At 41.5% G+C, this 21,719-nt stretch overlaps 1 protein-coding gene across 1 annotated transcript; it reads left to right on the top strand.

Moving 5' to 3' along the window:
- Positions 1–686: 686 nt before the first annotated feature.
- LOC139319640 (phospholipase A and acyltransferase 4-like) lies at positions 687–21,589 on the top strand. The gene is made up of 6 exons (XM_070947570.1): positions 687–1,564; positions 6,463–6,617; positions 10,944–11,054; positions 12,774–12,918; positions 16,350–16,582; positions 19,914–21,589. The coding sequence occupies exons 3-6, from the start codon at positions 11,031–11,033 to the stop codon at positions 20,028–20,030; spliced, it is 519 nt and encodes a 172-aa protein (XP_070803671.1). The 5' UTR covers positions 687–1,564; positions 6,463–6,617; positions 10,944–11,030; the 3' UTR covers positions 20,031–21,589.
- Positions 21,590–21,719: the final 130 nt, after the last annotated feature.

Here is a 21,719-nt window from a genome sequence, read left to right as displayed (position 1 = left end):
CAATCCCAATCCCAATCCAAATCCTATTCTACCCTTCTATTCTATTCCTTTCCTGTCCTACCAAATAAAAAGAGACTTCGTTTCCTGCAGCCTGACTCCATTTTATTTCCAGCGTTTTCCTCCTGGCTTGGAACCAGACCGGATTTTCCCGCCCCCAGCACTGCTTTTCTTTTTCTTTTCTTTTCTTTTCTTCCTCATCAACTTTGGACCTGTTTGAAGGTGGTCCTTCAGCCTCTTTCTTGACCCTAACTAAATGCATTTGCCGAGCTCCTTGGAAGAAAACTGGGTTAGAAATAAGTCACTGGTAATTTCTACTACTGGTGCATTTTTTAGAGTCTGCTTTTCCCATCGAGTAGAGAAACCATCCGCTTCGGAGCAGTGAGTGGCTGCCATCCAATTCTTCTATCCAAAAGTTAGATCTGTAGAACAACAGCCAAAATGCAAGACTTAAGCCTAAGGCATTGGTTGAGCCGAAGACATTCTACTACTTTCCCGGAATTAATACTTCCTCCACCTATTAAACATTTACTAGAGGTTCAGCGCTGACCTTGCCACAGTAATTCATGGGATGTGATTAAGCGTTGATGCCTTGCCCAATCACAAAACAACAAAGCTCAGGCCGCCTTTGCGGCTGTTGACATAACAGGAGAAACAGTGAGAAGGAAAGAAGAAAGAAGAAGAAAGAAAAACACCTTGAATTATAATGAAGATATTAAACGTGATAGCTTGTTTTTTTAGGATAGCCTGCAGAGATTCTCCGTCATCCAGGTCGTGGTTGTCCTAAAGGTGCTTTTTCAAGAGGCCACTGGACTTTCTGGTTTTTTTCCTTTGAAAAACAAACACGAAAGTTCAGTTGCCTCTTGAAAAACATTAACAGTGGGACGTTATAACAGTAAAGGAACAAACGGTCAGAAAATTTGTTGCCGACTAAGGGGCTGCCCCAAAGAAGAGGGTGTGTATGTGTGTTAACCTATTTTCCAAAGCACCAGAAGAAGCAACGGATGGAAACTAATCAAGGGGAGAAGCAACCTGGAACTAAGGAGAAACTTCCTAACAGTGAGGACAATTAACCAGTGGAACAGCTTGCCACCAGAAGTTGTGAATGCTCCATCACTGGAGGTTTGTTTGCATTTTTAAGTAAAGGTAAAAGTTCCCCTCGCACATGCGTGTTAGTCGTTCCCGACTCTAGGGGGCGGTGCTCATCTCCGTTTCAAAGCCGAAGAAGAGCCAGCGCTGTCCAAAGACGTCTCCGTGGTCATGTGGCTGGCATGACTCAACGCCAAAGGCGCACGGAACGCTGTTCTCTTCCCACCAAAGGGATCGTGGCGAAGATGAAAGGAGATTTATTTGCTGGTCATTCTACGTGAAGTCCTGCCGTTCATTCCGCACGAAGCCACTGAAGATCAGGGGTGGGTGGGAGAACCCTTATTCGGGTAGTCCTCAACTTACAACAGCTCGTTTAGTGGCAACGGCAACTTTGAGAAAAGGGACGCATGACCGTTTTTTCACACTTACGACCGTAGCAGCATCCCCTGTGGACCCCGGATGAAAATTCAGGTGCTTGGTGAGTGGTTCCGATTCATGACGGTTGTGGTGTTGTGTGAATACCATTTGTGGCCTTCTGTCAATCAGGAAGACACTTAACAATCGTGTTACTAACTTAACAAACGCAGAGGTTCCCTTAATCCCCGAAACAAGAAATTCACATAAGGCGAAACTCACTTAACACTTTTTTGTTTGTTTGTTTTTGAGAAATGTTGGGCTCAGTTCAAGCTGGTCATAAGGCGAGGACTGCCTGTAACAAACCCATAGGCCTCTCACCAATTCTCCTTTTTTCCTGGATCGTCTGAACGTGCGAAGGATAAACTAACCAGGTATTCAACCGTCCTCTGATTTTAAGCCAAGGTTGGTTGGTTTTTCTTACCGAGAAATCCGCTCGCTCGAGCGATAAGGAAAGCGAGGCCTTGCTCTCCCCTGGTAAACAAGATGTTGCAGACACGAAGAGGCAGTCGGTACTACAAAGCCGCATATCTATTCCCCTCTCAACATCCTGCTCGGGGCTGGGCGGCACTTGAAAGGCAGCGCGAGCGGAACTGAAAGAGTAAGACGTGTTGTTGCTTGCAAGTACTTTACCCGAGTAGTTCCTCTGTGTGTTTATGGCACGGTGGATGGGCTGAAGAGTGGAGGTGAATGTTTTGAATGTTCAGAAGAGAAGGAAAGGTTTCCCACCGAGGGTCTCAGCCTGGTGAAAAAGTGATTGCGACTAAGAAGCCTGGAAGAAGATCCCTTATTATCTAGGCTGCTACGTTTAGCTCTCGATTTACAAACCACAATTGGACTTCTGCTCACTAAGCCAGAATTCATTCTCAGCCAAGAACCTTCCATCATTTGCCTACAAAATACATCAAACAGGAAACATAGGCATTTCTTATATGTTAGATATCAATATATATATCAATATCTGTCTGTCTATCTATCTATTTATCTATCTATCTATCTATATAATCTCTACCTATACATTCCTCTATCTATCTATCTATCTATCTATTTATCTATCTATCTCTATCTATCTCAATCTATCTATCAATTTATCTATCTATCTATCATCTATTTCTATCCTATAAAATCTCTCTATCTATACATTCCTCTATCTATCTATCTATCTATCTATCTATCTATCTATCTATCTATCCTCTCTCTCATCTATCTATCTATCTATCTATCTATCTATCTATCTATCTATCCAACTATCTATCTATTTATCATCTATTTCTATCCTATAAAATCTCTCTATCTATACATTCCTCTATCTATCTATCTATCTATCTATCTATCTATCTATCTATCTATCTATCTATCCTCTCTCTCATCTATCTATCTATCTATCTATCTATCTATCTATCTATCTATCTATCTATCATCTATTTCTATCCTATAAAATCTCTCTATCTATACATTCCTCTATCTATCTATCTATCTATCTATCTATCTATCTATCTATCTATCTATCTATCATCTATTTCTATCCTATAAAATCTCTCTATCTATACATTCCTCTATCTATCTATCTATCTATCTATCTATCTATCTATCTATCCTCTCTCTCATCTATCTATCTATCTATCTATCTATCTATCTATCTATCTATCTATCTATCTATCATCTATTTCTATCCTATATAATCTCTCTATCTATACATTCCTCTATCTATCTATCTATCTATCTATCTATCTATCTATCTATCTATCTATCTATCTATCATCTCTCTCATCTATCTATCTACCTACCTACCTACCTACCTACTTACCTACCTACCTACCTATAGATATAGATTATCTATATATCTATATCTGTAGGTACCATGTTTTCCTGAAAATAAGACCGGGTCTTATATTAATTTTTGCTCCAAAAGATGCCTTAGGGCTTATTTTCTGGTTAGATCTTATTTGGGGGGGAAATACGGTACTAAATGCACCCATCTGGCTGACAATCTTAACTGGGGCTTTTTTGGGGGATAAGGCTTATATTACGAGCACCCTGAAAAATCATGCTAGGACTAATTTTCTGGTTGGGTAGATAGGTAGGTAGTTAGATAGGGAGGGAGAGAGAGAGAGACAGATAGAGATAGAGATATTAGAATCAAAATCACATGGAAGTATTAGGACCACTTTGTAAATCCTTAGTAAGGCCACACCTGCATCCAGATTTGGTTCCCACATTAAAAAAAAAGATGTTGAGACTTTGGAAAAAGTGCAAAGAAGAGCAACTAAGATGATGGAAGGCCTGGAGACTAAAACATAGGAAGAACGGTTGCAGGATTTGGGTGTGGCCAGTCTAAAGAAAAGAAGGACTAAGGGGAGACATGACAGCAGTATTCTGGTATTTGAGGGGCTGCCACAAAGAGGAGGGGGTCCATTTATGTCCCAAAGCACCAGAAGGCAGGACAAGAAACGATGGATGGAAACTGATCGAGGAGAGAAGCAACCTGGAATTAAAGAGAAACTTCCTAACAGTGATGACAATTAACCAGCGGAACAGCTTGCCACCAGAAGTTGTGAATGCTCCAACATTTGTCTGACATGGTATACGGCTTCCTGCTTGAGCAGGGGGTTGGACTAGAAGACCTCCAGGGTCCCTTCCTACTCGGTTATTCTATTCCATTGAAGCCCCATGCGGCTGGGGCACGAAAGAAGCCAAGAATCAGACAGATTTCAGCCTGCCTCTTAATGCAAATCTGGGTAATTACAGAATTTTGGAATTCTAACAAATTTTCCACCTCATTTGTAGGCAGTTAATTAAGGGGGAGTTTGTCTGAATGATTTGAGTTGCTGCTTGCCAGCTTTCTTGCTACTTATATAGTTACCTATGAGAGAAGCTGCCAAAAGATTCATCCTCTTGCCTCTTAACTGTTTCTGTAGTTCCATTCCTCCTTTCCGTTCCTTTCCCGGCCTCTTCCCAATCTCTCATAATTAGGCTTTTGATATGGGTTAATAGTCGTAGCCGCTTAATTTAGTTGTTGTTAAAGGCATGATGTATCTATGGCTCCCTTACAAGACCTTAGTCATTTTGACTAATAGCACTTGTGTGCAATATTAGTCAACTGATGGGATGTTTGCCTGTTGGCATTTAAGGGAATTGGCAAATGGATGAATTAAATTTCTTGGTAGACCTGTTTTTACCTCTCTCTCTCTCTCTCTCTCTCTCTCCTTCCCTCCCTCCCTCCCTCCCTCCCTCTGTCTTTGAATAAAGCTTGATCTCAGCTCAAGAGATCTTGGTTCTTTTATGGAACCAAGTTCCATAAGCCCTTGGTTCCACTTTATGGAACCAAGTGATATTAAAGATTGCAGGACCCATTCTGGGTGGGTGACTGGGGCCAGAGGTTTGGTCTTCTGGGAGTTTTGGATTCATGCTGGAGCCCATGCGCAGGGAACATCTCTGTAGCAGAATGTGTGTTTTGGGTTATTCTGTGTGTCTCGTTCCAATGAACGAGGACATACGTTCAATTTTGCATGATTGTCAGTAGAGGAGGGACAAAAACAACCAAGGAAACCAGGGATCCATCATGTTCTCAACGCAATGGAAGATTTAGGGTGATCCATCATGTTCTCAACTCAATGGGAAAAGGTGCTGGACACAGTAGATCTATCATGTTCTCAACTCAATGGGAAAAGGTGTTGGACACAGTAGTTCCATCATGTTCTCAACTCAATAGAAGATTTAGGATGCTCCATCATGTTCTCAACTCAATAGAAGATTTAGGATGCTCCATCATGTTCTTAACTCAATAGAAGATTTAGGATGCTCCATCATGTTCTCAACTCAATGGGAAAAGGTGTTGGACACAGTAGATCCATCATTTCTCAGCTCAATGGAAAAAGGTGTTGGGCACAGTAGATCCATCATGTTCTCAACTCAATGGAAGATTTAGGATGTTCCATCATGTTCTCAACCCAATGGGAAAAGGTGCTGGACACAGTAGATCCATCATTTCTCAGCTCAATGGAAAAAGGTGTTGGGCACAGTAGATCCATCATGTTCTCAACTCAATGGAAGATTTAGGGTGATCCATCATGTTCTCAACTCAATGGGAGAAGGCGTTGAACACAGTAGTTCTATCATGTTCTCAACTCAATAGAAGATTTAGGTTGCTCCACATGTTCTCAACTCAATGGGAAAAGGTGTTGGATACAGTAGATCCATCATTTCTCAGCTCAATGGAAAAAGGTGTTGGGCTTAGTGGATCCATCATGTTCTCAACTCAATGGAAGATTTAGGGTGATCCATCATGTTCTCAACTCAATGGGAGAAGGCGTTGGACACAGTAGTTCAACTCAATGGGAAAAGGTGTTGGACACAGTAGATCCATCATTTCTCAACTCAATGGAAAAAGGTGTTGAGCTTAGTAGATCTATCATGTTCTCAACTCAACGGAAGATTTAGGATGACCCATCGTGTTCTCAACTCAATGGGAAAATGTGTTGGGCACAGTAGATCCACAGTTTTGAGAGAGGTAGCTTTCCCTAGGCAAGTTAGGTGCCACCTTGATGCCCCTTGGTTGAGACGTTCTCCTCTTCAATCAAACATTGAAGTTTAAAGCGTCAAGCGACATGAGTGGAAAATTGAGAACAACTACGAAGCTCTTAGGAAAGTATATAGGAGACGTTTACTCTGAGATGTTACTGCTGGTGAGAAATACAAGGAAGTTGGGAAGGCAAGCTCAAGTAATGAAAAGATTGAATGCACCTCCTTTTTCTGCTCTTGCTCAAACGTACAATTTCCCCTCTATGGTCTTTAGGTTGGACAAATAATGCAACTTTTATTCTTTGTGGCTTTCATGTCATCATACGTTGTATGGTCAACAGGGAGTGTCTCTGATCTTAATACCAGATAGTATACATTGAACTCGGTGGAGTTATTTGTTTGGGATAAATATTTGGATATGTTTGTCTTCCATGCTTTAAGAAAAACGAGAAGCTAGAAATCATAATTCAAAAATGACAAGGGGAAAAAAAAAACCCCACGGAGCTCGTAGAAGGCAAGGCCAAGGAGACGAGGATACGAATTGTTCATATGAGATTTGGAATTGAATGACCACCTCATTGTTGTACGTTATACAGGTAAGTCCTTGACTTACAACAGCTTATGTAGTGCCCCTTTGAAATTATACCAGTGCAGAAAAAAGTGAGTTATGACCGTTTTTCATGCTTAACGACCGTTGCTGCGTTCCCATGGCCACGTGATCAAAATTGAGATGCTTGGCAACTGACTCGTAGTTATGACAGTTGCAGCATCCCGGGCCCTTTTATGACCTTCCAACAAGCAATGGGGGAAGCTGAATTCATTTAACAACCGTGTGACTCTCGCCTCACAATCAGGAGGCTGTGAGTTCGATCCTAGGTAGAGGCAGATATTTCTCCCTCTGGGCACGATGAGAATATATCAGCTGAACAAAACTCCGCATTGGCGACAGGAAAGGCATCTGGCCAGTAAAACACTCAGCTCCATTCAGTTGCCCAGACTCCACCCCGCAAGGGATTATGGGGTCGTTAAAAGAAGATGATGATGATGATTTGTGTCATGGAAGATAAAATAAGAAACAGAAACTAAAGCAGAAAAGAGATAATCCACCTTAACAGAATAACAGAACAGAACGTGCCACTCAGTGGTGGGTTTCAAAATTTTTTACTACCGGTTCTGTGGGTGTGGCTTGGTGGGCGTGGCAGGGGAAGGATACTGTAAAATCTCCATTCCCACCCCACTCCAGGGGAAGGTTACTGCAAAATCCCCATTTCCTCCCGATCAGCTGGGACTCGGGAGGTAGAGAATAGATGGGGGCAGGGCCAGTCAGAATTTTTACTACCGGTTCTCCGAACTACTCGAAATTTCCACAACCGGTTCACCAGAACTGGTCAGAACCTGCTGAAACCCACCTCTGATTCCACTCCATCGTATTCTATTCTATTCTATTCTATTCTATTCTATTCTATTCTATTCTATTCTATTCTATTCTATTCTATTCTACTCTACTCTACTCTACTCTACTCTACTCTACTCTACTCTATTCTATTCTATTCTATTCTATTCTATTCTTTTATTTTATTTTCTATGCTATTCTACTCTATTCTCTCTACTCTTCTCTTCTCTTCTCTACTCTATTCTATTCTCTACTCTACTCTACTCTACTCTACTCTACTCTACTCTACTCTACTCTCTATTCTATTCTCTACTCTACTCTACTCTACTCTACTCTACTCTACTCTACTCTACTCTACTCTACTCTACTCTACTCTACTCCGATGTAGCTAGATTTTTCTGAAAGAAGCAAAATTCGTGCAATTGCTTCTCTGGCTCCACGATGAAGCGTAAATGTAATTCATCCACCCTCTAGAGGCCCATTTGAGAATAAGAATTTCTTTCAAGGAAAAACCCTGCAAGAAAGCAACCCGGCCATTCGATTTTACGATGTTGGATGTTGCCATCTTTCGAGAGGCTCGCGCAACGGCTCATTCTACTTCTGCTACACCAACGGTCTGGATTTTAGGTCTGACAGGGCTTTCTTCAGTGGTGGGATTCAAATAATTTCACAATCGGTTCTCTGCCCTACTGGCCGGCTGGGTGGGCGTGGCCATGGTGGGCGTGGCCAGGGGTGTGTGACAGACAGCACTCGGCCTCCTGCATCCCTCTGGGAGCAAAAATGGGCCATGGGGGGGCGTATCCCCCCTGCACCCCGTTTTGGGCCTAGTAGGCCTCCCTACACTTACCTGGGAGCCAAAACGGGGCACAGGGGGACTCCTGGAAGGGGTGAGAAGGGGTGGGGCCAGCCAGAAATTTAACTACCGGTTCACCGAAACCGGCTGAATCCTACCACTGCCTTTCTTATCATCAACTCATAAACATAACTCATAAACATAAACTTATTAGAAGTCATAAACATAAACAAGCTCCCAAGTCATAAACTTGGAGCTGCCGTCTAAGTTGGGTCATCAAGAAAACATTGTGGTCGGCCATTTCTGTCCCATACCAAAAATAATTACAGGTAGTCCTGGAATTACAACACTAAATGTAACACTAAATTACATTTAGTGGACCATTCGAAGTTACAACGGCACCGAAGAACGTGACTTATTATGACCATTTTTCGCAGTTACGACCTCTGCAGCGTCCCCGTAACCATGCGATCAAAATTCAGAGGCTTGGCGGCTGGTTCATACTTACGACCGTTGCTGCGTCCCAAGGTCACGTGATCCCCTTTTGCGACCGTCTGACAAGCAAAGTCCAGGGGGGAAGCCAGATGCACTTAACGACCATGTTACGGAGTTGTCAGCTGCAGTGATTCACTTAACAAACGTGGCGAGAAAAGTCGTAAAATGGGGCAAAACTCACTTAACAAATTTCTCACTTAGCAGCATAAATTGTGGTCATAAGTTGAGGACTACCTACTGTATACACCTGTGGATGTGTATGAAGGACACAGCCGCCTGTTTCGTTCTCCATCGGACCAGCTATCGTAAGCACCCACCATCGTATTGTGGCCAAATTTCCTGACTTACATTTTAAAAGCCAACTTTCCTAAACGGGCGTCCCAAGGCTGTTGGAAACCATAGAAAAAATAAAAATAAATACCATATTTTCCGGAGTATAAGATGCTCCGGACTATAAGACGCACGTATCTTTTTTGGGGAGGAAAACAAGAAAAAAAAATCTGCCTCTGTCTCTGCCTCCCTACAGTAATTTGCCTCCTTGCAGCAAACAGCAAACAGCCTGTTTCAGTTTCATTTTCAGCACAGCCTGATTAGCACAAGAAAAAAAAAATCAGCCTCTGCCTCCCAGCAATTCGCCTCCTTGCAGCAAACAGTGGAGGCCAAAAATGGGGCGCGCGGAGGCGGCAATAGGCAATGTCAATCCCTGCAACCTGAAACAGCTGATGGTCGGGAGGCCCATCCAACCGACAATCAGCTGATTGTGCTAATCAGGTTGTGCTGAAGCTAAAATTGAAACGGGCTGTTTGCTGCAAGGAGGCAAATTGCTGGGAGGCAGAGGCCAAAGGGTGGGGGCCAGCAGGTGGGAGGAGCTATATTTGGTGTATAAAACGCACCCAAATTTTCACCCTCTTTTGTTATACTCTGAAAAATACGGTAAATAAAACAACAGGAAAAAAAAAACCCTGGAAAAACAGATCCAAAACTGAGCCAGGAGTTCTGTAAAGACGGTTACAAGGAGCCCAATAATCTTCACAGGTGTTTCCAGCGTCCAGGTAAACAAGGTGTGTCATGCTGACCTGTGGCCTGAAAAATGGAGAGTGGGGGTATTTCAGGCTTTGCCAGATTTTGAAATTGAGGACAGAGGCTAGCCGGAAATGGAAAGAGGCCAACGATAACCCAGGAAAGCAATTGTAAAACAGGTTCTGCAACCAGAATCAGAACCAGAAGCGGAGAAGTTAAGACGTCAAGTAGAAGTCGACATTTGACCCAACACAAGAGCTGGATTTCCCACCTGAAAAAACAGATCCAAAATTGAACCCGATATTCTGTAAAGGCAGTTACAAGGAGTCAAATATTCACCGAACAACTGTCTCGCTTAGTAATTTGGAGCTCAGTTGTGGCCATAAATCAAGGATTACCTGTATTCTGAACATCCCACTGAATGAGAATCAGGATTTGGCCAGGAACAAAAAAATTGAGTAAAAGCAAGAACGGACCTTAGGAAGCAGACAATAGTCGGCACAAAGGGGTTGATATGGTCTCCACCGAAATGCTGAGGGACACAGGATGGAGATCCATTACCATGTGGAAAAAGGCAGACTGGAGGAGGGTGCATTCAAATCACAACCTGCTCAGGTGGTGGGACAGCCTCTTCATCGGGTATTTTGGAAGTTCTCGTGGTCCAGCAGATAATCATCTTCTTTTAACGACCTCATAATCCCTTGCGGGGTGGAATCTGGGCAACTGAATGGACCTAGCAGAGTGTTTTAATGGTCGGATGCCTTTCCTGTCGCCAATGCAGAGTTTTGTTCAGTGGATATATTCTCATTGTGCCCAGAGAGAGAAATATCTGCCTCTACCTAGGATCGAACTCACGGCCTCCTAATTGTGAATTGAGAGTTCCCCCTTGTAGGCCACCGCACCACTCTTGTGGTCCAACAGATAATAATCTGGTGATAATGACCATGTGTCTTGTAAGAAGGAATGAGGAGCTTGAGGGAGGATCAAAATACCAGCCAAGATACCAGGCGCGATACCGAATTGAACCCTAAGGCAGCCTGTGTGTGTGACATAACCGAAGGATTTACAAAGGCAATGAATTCTGGTTTTTATGATCCGCAATATTTATGATTTTCCCGAGAGCTCTTGGAGGCTCCGGTGCGGGGACCTTTGTGCTACGCAATTGCTGTTATAAATGCCGTTGTAAAGAGTTTGCTTTTTCTTTTCTTTGTGTGTAACAAGAGAGAATATAGGAAATTCCTGGCAGAAACCTAGAAGCCCAGTATATTGTGAAAAAGAAGACAAATATATATATATATATATCCAGAGATGGAATTCGTTTGGAACTTGGTGGTGAGTGAGATCTTCATATGAGAGAGATGTTTTTTTATTATTATTATTATTTTTATTTATTTTTATGTGCCGCCCTTCTCCGGAGTCTCAGGGCGGCTTACAGTGCATTAAGCAATAGCCTTCATACTTTTGTATATTTTATACAAAGTCAGCTTATTGCCCCCACAAACTGGGTCCTCATTTTACCCACCTTAGAAAGGATGGAAGGCTGAGTCGACCTTGAGCCTGGTGAGAATTGAACTCGCAGTAATTGCAGGCAGCTGGATGTTAAATGCTGCCTTAGTAGGAGGCATTAGCCTCCTACGCCACGCAGGCTCAAGATGTTAATTTTTCTGAGATCCCTTTACTGTGTTCCAGAGTTTTTTTTTTAAAAAAAGAATTGATCTAATTTAATTCACTTTCCAAAAGAAGGAAAGGTAAATTCTGCTAAGGGTCAAACTCAGCGTCTGGTGATTTTGGGAGACATATCTGTTTAGTTTTTTGGCAGCACTTCTGGGAGAGGTTTGTAATTAGCTTTTACCTTTTTTTTGATGTTTCATTCTAGTTTATAGCTTTTCCTGGTGGTCTCCCATCCATGTGCTACTATAATCAAGCTACTATAATTCATGCTAAACTCAAGCCAACCAACCATATTATGGCTTTAAAACCTAGGAAGCACTTAATTCTAATTTATTTTAATTCGTTTTGACCGACCCCCTCCGCTTTTCAAAGTGCAATTTGTAACTCAAGTGTCCTGTGAACTGCACTAATTGAGGCTTATTTAAGGTTAAAATGAGTCAGGGCTTATACCTAAACCGCAGCCAATAGGATTTGCAAAACGCGTCACAGATTGTGCTCCCACATCAATATGTGATGGGAAATGGTGGTTTACAGCATTATGTCTCAACCGGAGCACTCTTAAGATGGGTGGACTTCAACTCCCAGAATGCCTCAGCCAGCTGGGGGATTCTGGGAGTTGAAGTCCACCCATCTTATTTATTTATTTATTTATTTGTTTGTTTGTTTGTTTGTTTGTTTTATTTTTTTTTATTTTAAATTTGATTTATATGCCGCCCTTCTCCGGAGACTCAGGGCGGCTTACAATGTGCTCAGCAATAGCCTTCATCCTTTTGTATATTTATACAAAGTCAGCTTATTGCCCCCACAACTGGGTCCTCAATTTACCTACCTTAGAAAGGATGGAAGGCTGAGTCAACCTTGAGCCTGGCGAGATTCGATCTTACTTTAATTGCAGACAGCTGGTGTTAAATTACAGTGCTTCTGTCTGTTGAGCTAAACCAGGCTTATTCATTCATTCATTCATTCATTTATTTATTTATTTATTTATTTATTTATTTATTTATTTATTTGTCGCATTTCTATGCCGCCCAACTCCCAAGGGACTCTTAAAGGGGCTGAGTTTGAGAAACAACGGTTTAGGGATTAAATCCACGATATCTCTGTCTACACAAACTTAAATCGAGACCAAAATTATTGTTGAATTTGAACTACAAACGAATCTTACAGGTGAATTTAGAATCAGGTTCTTTTACCTGCTATTGAAACGTTTACTGATATTTTATTGGAATCCATTTCGATGCTTTGATGATCAGATCATTAGAATCGGGATAACTTTCCCTGCCATTGAAACATATATCGATAGTTGATTGGAATCCATTTTGTTGTCTTTCCTTTCTTGGATTAATCGGGGTTATTTCTTTCCCTGAATTTCTTACACAGACCGGGATCAAAACAGATATAGAACATGTCTTTCAGAACGGAGACCTCCCAAAACCTGGCGATATGATCCAATTCCAGATGCTTGGATTTCAGCATTGGGGTATCTACGTAGGCGAGGAGGAAGTTGTACATTTCTCCTGGCCGCGTAAGAGAAAAGTATTTTATGATCTATTTCCTACAGATCAGTGGTGGGCTGTTGCCGGTTCGGGCGAACCGGTAGTTGCGACCTGCGGGTGGGCCTCAATTGTGGATATGCGAACCACGGGCCCCACCCACCTGCCCAGGCGCAATCCCGTCCTATATCGCTGGGGTTTTTGCACATTGCATCAGTGGTGGGTTTCGAAATTTTTTTACTACGGGTTCTGTGGGCGTGGCTTTGTGGGCGTGGTGAAGCTTTGTGGGCGTGACTTTGTGGGCGTGGCAGGGGAAGGATACTGCAAAATCTCCATTCCCACCCCAATCCAGGGGAAGGTTACTGTCAACTTGCAAAGCTTTCAAGTTGCCATGAGCAAGGGAGGAGGGAGAACTGAAGTGAATTCCATACATTCTTTCTGACCGCAATCAGAAGGAGGGTGTTAGGTTTCACAGCCAGCCAAAGTGGTTAATTGGAGAATGTGATTTATGACATGGCCAGAGAGGAGGGGAGAGACAGGGTCATAGGGGAACGTAAATCTATGTAGGATCAGTCCTAACTGCATCCGAGTATTGCCGGAATGTTGCTCCTAATAAATGACTATATTTCCTTTGAAGTTTGGATCATGGCTCATGAATTAATTAGGGCATCTTTCGGAAACTTGACAGTTACTGCAAAATCCCCATTTCCTCCCGATCAGCTGGGACTTGGGAGGCAGAGAATAGATGGGGGTGGGGCCAGTCGGAATTTTTACTACCAGTTCTCCGAACTACTCAAAATTTCCGTTACCGGTTCTCCAGAACTGGTCAGAACCTGCTGATACCCACCTCTGCGTTGCATGTATGTGTGGACAGCACGCACGAGTGAATTGCCGTGTTTTGTGACGCCGCACGCATGCATGGATGGTGCGTGTGTGAACGAAGTGAGCGTGCATGCACAAGCGCTCACATTTCCGGTGCTGGGCGAATCGGTTGTTACAGTATGTGACACCTACGGATACACGTCCTACTTTCCCCCCTGGGAACTCAAGGTGGGCAACGTAAACAGAAGGATAAAATCAAGAGCACATGAAGTGTTAATACCACTTTACAATGCCTTGGTAAGGCCACACTTGGAATCCTGCATTCAGTTTTGGTCGCCACGATGTAAAAAAGATGTGGAGACTCTAGAAAGAGTTCAGAGAAGAGCAACAAAGAGGATTAGGGGATGATTGGAGGCTAAAACATATGAAGAACGGTTGCAGGAACTCGGTATGTTTAGTTTAATGAAAAGAAGGACTAGGGGAGACATGATAGCAGTCTTCCAATATCTCAGGGGCTGCCCCAAAGAAGAGGGAGTCAAGCTATTCTCCAAAGCACTTGAGGGCAGGACAAGAAGCAACGGGTGGAAACTAATCAAGGAGAGAAGCAACTTAGAACTAAGGAGAAATTTCCTAACAGTGAGAACAATTAATCAGTGGAACAACTTGCCTCCGGAAGTTGTGAATGCTCCAACACTGGAAGCTTTTAAGAAGAGATTGGATAGCCATTTGTCTGAAGTGGTGTAGGGTTTCCTGCCTAAACAGGGGGTTGGACTAGAAGACCTCCAAGGTCCCTTCCAACTCTGTTGTTCTTATTCTAACATGGGAGACTTTAAGATAGATTCACCTGAGAAACCACCTCTAAGATTCACCTGAAAAAAAAAGTGACCAGCCCAAATTAGTTTCCTGAGTTTTGAGGTCCGTCACTATTTCCCAGGGCTTAATCACTGCGACATCTCCATTTTGTCGATTGTAAAAAAAAAGTCCATACTTTAAAAGAGGATGGAGGAGCTCCCTCCAAACATTGGAAAGAAATATGAAACCTCCTGAAATGTTCAGGGATGGTGAAATGTCTCGTGGTCGGAACAATGCAGCGTTCTTAGACTGGATCTCATGAGATCTCATAGGAGAACAGGGCGATGTTGGGTGATATTGGATGATCCGATGCATTTGGGACCCAATTTTTTTTTTTTTACTTAAAAAAATAATGTGGGATGTGTGCCTGTGGGATGCCATCGAATTTTCAGTGCAACAAGCCAAAGAGCATTCTTTTTCACTAGAGGTAGTCCTCGGCTTGCGACCACAACGGAGCCCAAAATTTCTGTCGTTAAGCGGGTCATTTGTTCAGTGAGTTTTGGTCCATTTTACGACCTTTTTTTAACCTTGTTAAAAAGTGAAATTGGGCTTCCCCATTGACTTTGTCAGGAGGTCGCAAAAGGTGACCCCAGGACACTGCGTCCATCATAAGTGTGAACCAACTGCCAAGTCTCTGAATTTTTGATCACGTGGCCACGGGGATGCTGCAAAGGTCATAACTTTGAAAAACGGTCATAAGTCACTTTTTTCAGTGCCGTTGTAACTTTGAATGGTCACTAAATGAACGGTTGTAAGTCGAGGAGTACCTGTACTGGCCATATATGACATTTGACCAAAGTTTACTTGAGCAGACTTACATACTCTTGCTCAGAAAAAGATAAATTACAATTACAGTACCTCTGTGTAGGAAACTAAAGTTAGTTTGGAATTAGTCCTCAACTTACAACCACAACCGAGTCCAAAATTCCTGTCACTAAGTGAGACAGTTGCTACGTCAGTTCCTCCCCCCCCTTTCTTGCCCTGGTTGTTAAGTGAATCACCATCGTTGTTAAGTTAGCAACACGGTTGTTAAATGAATCGGGCTTCCTCATGGATTTTGCTTGTCAGAAGGTCGCAAATGGGGATCACGTAACCCGGGGACCTTGCAACAGTCGTAAATGCGAGTTAGTGGCCAAGCGTCTGGATTTGGATCGCGTGGCCAGGGGGATACTCATGTCGTAAGTGTGATAAGACTGGTCGTAAGACACTTTTTTTCAGCACCATTGCAACTTCAAATGGTCACTAAACAAAGTGTTGTAAATCAAGGACTTCCTGTTCACTTGGGTCTCTGATATAGGGATGGGAATAAAAAATTTACAACAGTATTCATTACATTGATATTGATTCTCTAATCTTACAATAATAATAATGAGCATAACACATCTATTCATTTCTCCCTCTTAACCTATCTTCTAATAAGAATATAATATTGAATATAATAATCTTAATAGTCATATTAGTAAAAATCATCATATTGTTTGCTTCTCTATCTTAACATGTTTTCTACATTTCACTGATCTCCATTTATTTCCAACTTCTGTTTTTATTTTCCTAACCATTCATAAAATAACTTCCATGTCATATAATATTCAGTTTGTTCTTTTTCCTTTATAGCAACTGTTAATCTGTTCATTTCTGCACATTCTAATATTTTCCTAATCACCTTCCCATCAGTCGGGATCCTCTCCGCTTTTCCAGTTTTGTGCAAATACGATTCTAGCTGTGGGTAACATGCGTGTAGGAACAGAATCATTTCTGAAGGCCATCATCTCAACTTCTCTTTTCCCAGCTGTTGGAGTGATTAAGTTTAAAGTCCGGAAGGATAAAATCAAGGATGTCCCGGGAGTTCTGAAAACTGCCGTGTGGAACAAATACGATCAGAAATATCCTCCCTTGGATCCCGCTTGCGTGGTGAAAAGAGCTCGGAGTATGGAGAAAAAGGTCCTCAAATACAACTTCGTCAATGCAAACTGCGAGCACTTCGCCACCTTGATGAGATACGACAAGGCGCTGTCTGACCAGGTAAGATCCACACGTTCTCCGATCGGTTTTCCATAGTTTAGACTTCTTTCCACCGCCCCCAGAAAACACAAGAATCAACCAGTAGAGTTTTTGTTTTGTTTTTTTAATTTGATTTGTATGCCGCCCTTCTCCGGAGACTCAGGGCGGCTTACAATGCGTTAAGCAATCGCCTTCATACTTTTGTATATTTACAAAATCAGCTTATTGCCCACACAATCTGGGTCCTCAATTTACCTACCTTAGAGGTAGGTAAATTGGAAGGATGGAAGGCTGAGTCAACCTTGAGCCTGGTGAGATTCGAACTTACAGTAATTGCAGACAGCTGGTGTTAATCACAATGCTATCAGTCTGCTGAGCCACCTCTTGGGGGCTTTGGTTTCTCATTTGGATTAATGTATTTTTTGGAGTATAAGAGGCACCGGAGTATAAGACGCACCTTAGTTTTTGGGGTGGAAAATAAGAAAAAAGCTGATTGGCAGGTGGATCGGCCTCCCGGAATACCCCCAATCAGCTGTTCCCAGAGGTGAATTTTAGCAACAGGTTCCTTGGTTGTGAGCTCTGTGCCTTGCTATTTTTTTCTGCCTCTGACATTTCTTTTTTTCCTGCCTCTGAAAGCCTCCGAAACAGAGCTTCAGAAAAAAAGCCTTTGAAGCTCTGTTTGGAGGCTTCTTTTCTGAAGCTCTGTTTGGGGGCTTTTTTTCTGAAGCTGTTTGGGGGCTTTTTTTCTGAAGCTTCGTTTCCGATGCTTTTTTCATTGAAACCTCCGTTTGAGAAGCTGGGTGGGGCTACATTTGGAGTATAAGACACACCCAGATTTTCACCCTCTTTTTTTGGGGAAAAAGGTGCGTCTTATACGAAAAATACGGTATATTTATAACTTCCAACGGAATTCACGAATCCAGCTCGGTGGCATCGGATTTTGGCTGATTAAATAAAGAAATTTTTTTTTTTTACAAAACCCTAGGGAGCTTTTTCAGGAGGCGACTGGATTTCCTTGTTTTTTGTTTGGGAGAGGTTTTGCTTCTCATCCAAGAAGCTTCTTCGGCTTCGACTGGATGGTGGGGAAACGGAAGGATTTATATTCCTTGCAGACAGCTGGTCATTTGCATCCTTTTAGAGGGTCGTTGAAGCATTTGGAGGTTTATCTGTGTCCTCGGGGTCACCTGAGTAGTGCAAATGTTTCCAATTCTGCAATTCTTTCCCCCCTCTGGAAATCCATTCCTACTCCCACACCGTTCAAAGGATCTTCATCCCAAATTGTATAACTAAAAGTCTGTAGGGATTCTCCATCCTCCAGGTCATGGTTGTCCCAAAGCTGCAAGGAATATAAATCCTTCCCTTCTCCGCTATCCTGTCAGAGCTGAAGAAGCTTCTTGGATGAGAAGCGAAACGCCTTCAAAAGGAAAAAACAAGGAAGTCCAGTGGCTTCCTGGAAAAGCACTTTTGGGACAACCAGGACCTGGATGACGGAGAATCTCTACAGACTTTAAAACCCTAAGGAGATATTCTAATAAGTGGTTCGGATAGATCGCAAGGAAATCTAAGTCTTAGCATCCCAGGAAAAAAAAACAAAACCTCACATTGTCCATGTCCATGAAGTCTTCTGAAGTTGAGATGAACTCGAAGGCTTTTTGATGTGATCCATAACTGGATTTACAGCCATGTCCTGTTACATTCTCCTTCTTGTCCCTCTGGATGTTTTGAGTGGCTTCTACCAATGTGGTGTTCTCCAGATGTGCTGGTGCAACTCCCATCATCCTCAGCCTAAAGTAATTCCAGAGGACACCAAGTTGAGAAGTGCTGACCTTCCGTTTCCTCCTTAAGAAATTTGTACTTTACCGGTGACCAATTTATAGGAAATCACTTATCGTTCACGCAATAGCCTGATTTATATGCCATGTGAAACATATTTGCAGGAGTTGACCAAATCTTGTATTTATTATTATTACTTACTTACTTCATTCATTAAACATGAAACTCAGTCAACTGAACATTCAAAATGCATCACAAATACCGTTGACTGGTGCTAATGGTTGATACAGGTATTATTATTATTTTTTAATATTAAACATGAAAATTCAATGTCTGTATAAACAGTGTGTTGTCTAATACAGTGGTTTTTAAGAAATAGTAATCATCATCATCATCATCATAACATTAATGATAATCACATTTATTTTTATTTTTTATTTATTTTATTAAATTTCTATACCGCCCTTCTCCCGAAGGACTCAGGGCGGTGAACAGCCACAAGATAAAACACATAAATACAAAAATTTAAAATAAATTAAAAACGAATTAAATAATTTGGCTGAATTTAAAATACCCCATAATTTAAAACAAATTAAAATTTACATTTAAAAAGGGGAGAAGATTTAGGCCAGGCCAGCTTGATGAAATAAAGAAGTCTTAAGCCTTAAGCCTATTTGCTTAAAACATATTTGCTTATCCATTTTAATAAATCTTCCGTGTAGTTAATCATTTCCTTATGCTTTTAAATTTCTAACTTCTGTTTCTGCTAGTTAGCCATTGATAAAACAAATCCCATGTTAAAAAGTATTCAGTTTCTTCCTTCTCCTTAATTCCGAGTGTTAGTCTTTCCATTTCCGCACATTCTAATATTTGTTTTAATAACATTTTCATCTGTAGGGATCTCTTCATTTTTCCCTTGTTGTGCAAACACAATTCTAGCTGCAGTCAACACATGTAAAATTAAATATGTATTTCCTTTATTATGTTTTTCTGGTAGAATACCCAACAAAAATATTTCTGGCTTTAGAGCTATGCTTTGCTATTTTTTCCCAACCACGTGTATTTTTGTCACAGTTGACAAAATATTTTAACTGCAGTTTGTAATCAAGGTTTGGAAAAAGTTGGCTTAATGTAACCTTTGTCTTCTCTTTTCTGAAACTCCAGATAACAAAGGCTGGAAATGTCCTATCAACAGTGACAAATAGGAAGAGGGTTCAGCCACAACTATTCGGTTCACACATGACACCAAGGCAAAATTTTAAATTAAATCAGGGTTTTCTTTGAAATTCTGATGACCACTCAGGTGGAACCCAAGTGAGCCCTTGTTTCAAATCTTGCTCGATTTGACTTTTCCGATGACTTTTTAAGCTCTCGAGTTAAAACAGCACCCAAAAAGTAAAAAGCTCTTATTAACCCTCTTTTTAAAAAGTGTAAATAGTCATTACAACCAAAATGGTTTTTAACTAGGACTGGGGGGAGAGGGATTAAAAACGTTACCTCATTGAATGTTTAGAATTAAATGTTTTGACCGAACATGGAGGATGCCTGACAAATTTCTCTCTCTTTTTTTCTTTTAAAGGCAGAAAGATTTTACTTTACTGTAGATCAGGATTTCGTGCAGGAGATCAGAAGATACTTAGCTGAGGCCGACTGTGGATGGAAGTGTGGTGAACGCTTTCAGAGAATGATTCCTTGAGCCTCACTTCATGTGGACCAAATCTTGGTTTATGGGATAAAATGAAACCGGAGTTTTTCAAACCCGAGTCGCTCAAAAGTATATCTTGTATGCTTTGACAAAAATAAGGAGAGAATTGGGGAATTTAGATTTTGTTTAGGTTGGCGGTTCTCAAACTTGGCAACTTTTGACACACCTAAACTTAAAAATCCCAGTCTCAAAAAGTGCTTCCACCCCCCCCCCACCCCCCAAGAGCAACTGGACTTTCTGGGATTTTTTTGAAGACGTTTCACTTCTCCTCCAAGAAGCTTCTTCAGCTCTGTTGTGTGAGTTGTGCCTTTTTTCATAAATTCCGTGACTTTTCCAATACTTCAGTGGGTAGGTAGACGGGATTTCAGCCCTTGGAAATTTGTGTTCCGTTCTCTCTTTCAAAACCTGCATTGTGAAATTAATCTGTTTTATTCTTTCATTTGAGAAGTCGGAGCTGTGCTTTCTGCAGGATGCTGAAGAAGCTTCTTGGATGAAAAGCGAAACGTTTTCAAAAAAAACCCCCCAGAAAGTCCAGTTGCCTCTTGGGGAAAAAAGAAAAGCATTTTTGGAACAACCAGGACCTGGATGACTGAGAATCTCCAGAGACATTTAAAAATCCCATCATTTCCAAGCCAGCTCAATACATTGAACTACATGGCTTGGATTGGTATGACTTGCTAAGATATAGATGTTAATCTTAAGAAGCTGAAAGGAATCAGATCTACTTAGGACTTGGATAGGAGCCCACTAGTATTGCATAAGTAGCATGCCAAAACAATGAGATGTAAGGAGAGTATTTTCCCCCCAGGCCATTACTCTGCTAAACAACTAATTCCCTCAACATTATCAAACTACGTACTAAGGCCGTATTGCCATTATCGTTCTCATCTTTCCTATTACCTAATTCCTTAGCCTCTTTGTATTTTATGATTTATGTTGATGGCTTATTTAGTATCCTGTGGCGATCATCAAGCGTTGTATCTTATGATTTAGGATGATTGTATCTTACCGATTATGATCATGATTTATCGCTTGTTACTTGTATGTACACTGAGAGTTTATGCACCAGAGACAAATTCCTTGTGTGTCCAATCACACTTGGCCAATAAAGAATTCCTTTCTATTCTTTGTGTCGTTGTCAAGAAAACAACCTGATTACTCTAAGAGAGATTTGAATTTCGCTTCATGATTCGGTGTCGTGTGGACAGAGTTCAGGTAAATTACCCCAATGCAGAGTTAAGTTCCATTTATTCTACCCTGTTTCCCCCAAAATAAAATATCCCCTAATAATAAGCCCAATCGGGCTTTTGAGCGCATGGCAATAAGGCCAAGCGCTTATTTCAGGGTTCAAAAAAAATATAAGACAGGGTCTTATTTTTGGGGAAACACGGTATCTATATTCATCTTGTACGAAGTCTCTTTTCTTTATTTTCAGCCATAGAAAAACACTTTCTTACGTAGCTGTGGTTAATGTAGCTTTCACTTGCTTAGCCTAATTTTTGTTGAATTCATAAAACACATTGACTCATACACTTAATGACCTAGGTTGATAATAGAACATATTAGCAAAAATGTAATTGGTTAACTTGTTCTTCAATATTCTGTATGAATACTCTTTGAGAGATTAAATCAATAGTTTTAAAAGGCTGAGGTTTTTTTTTTCCTGTCTGACTCTCTGCT

This window comes from Pituophis catenifer, unplaced genomic scaffold (genome assembly GCF_029215685.1).
Source record: "Pituophis catenifer annectens isolate HBS135680 unplaced genomic scaffold, rPitCat1.0.hap2 SCAF_7, whole genome shotgun sequence".
Classification (NCBI taxonomy): Eukaryota; Metazoa; Chordata; class Lepidosauria; order Squamata; family Colubridae; genus Pituophis; species Pituophis catenifer.
The sequence above is the reverse complement of the archived record's forward strand: the minus strand, read 5'-3'. Positions and strand labels throughout refer to the sequence as shown.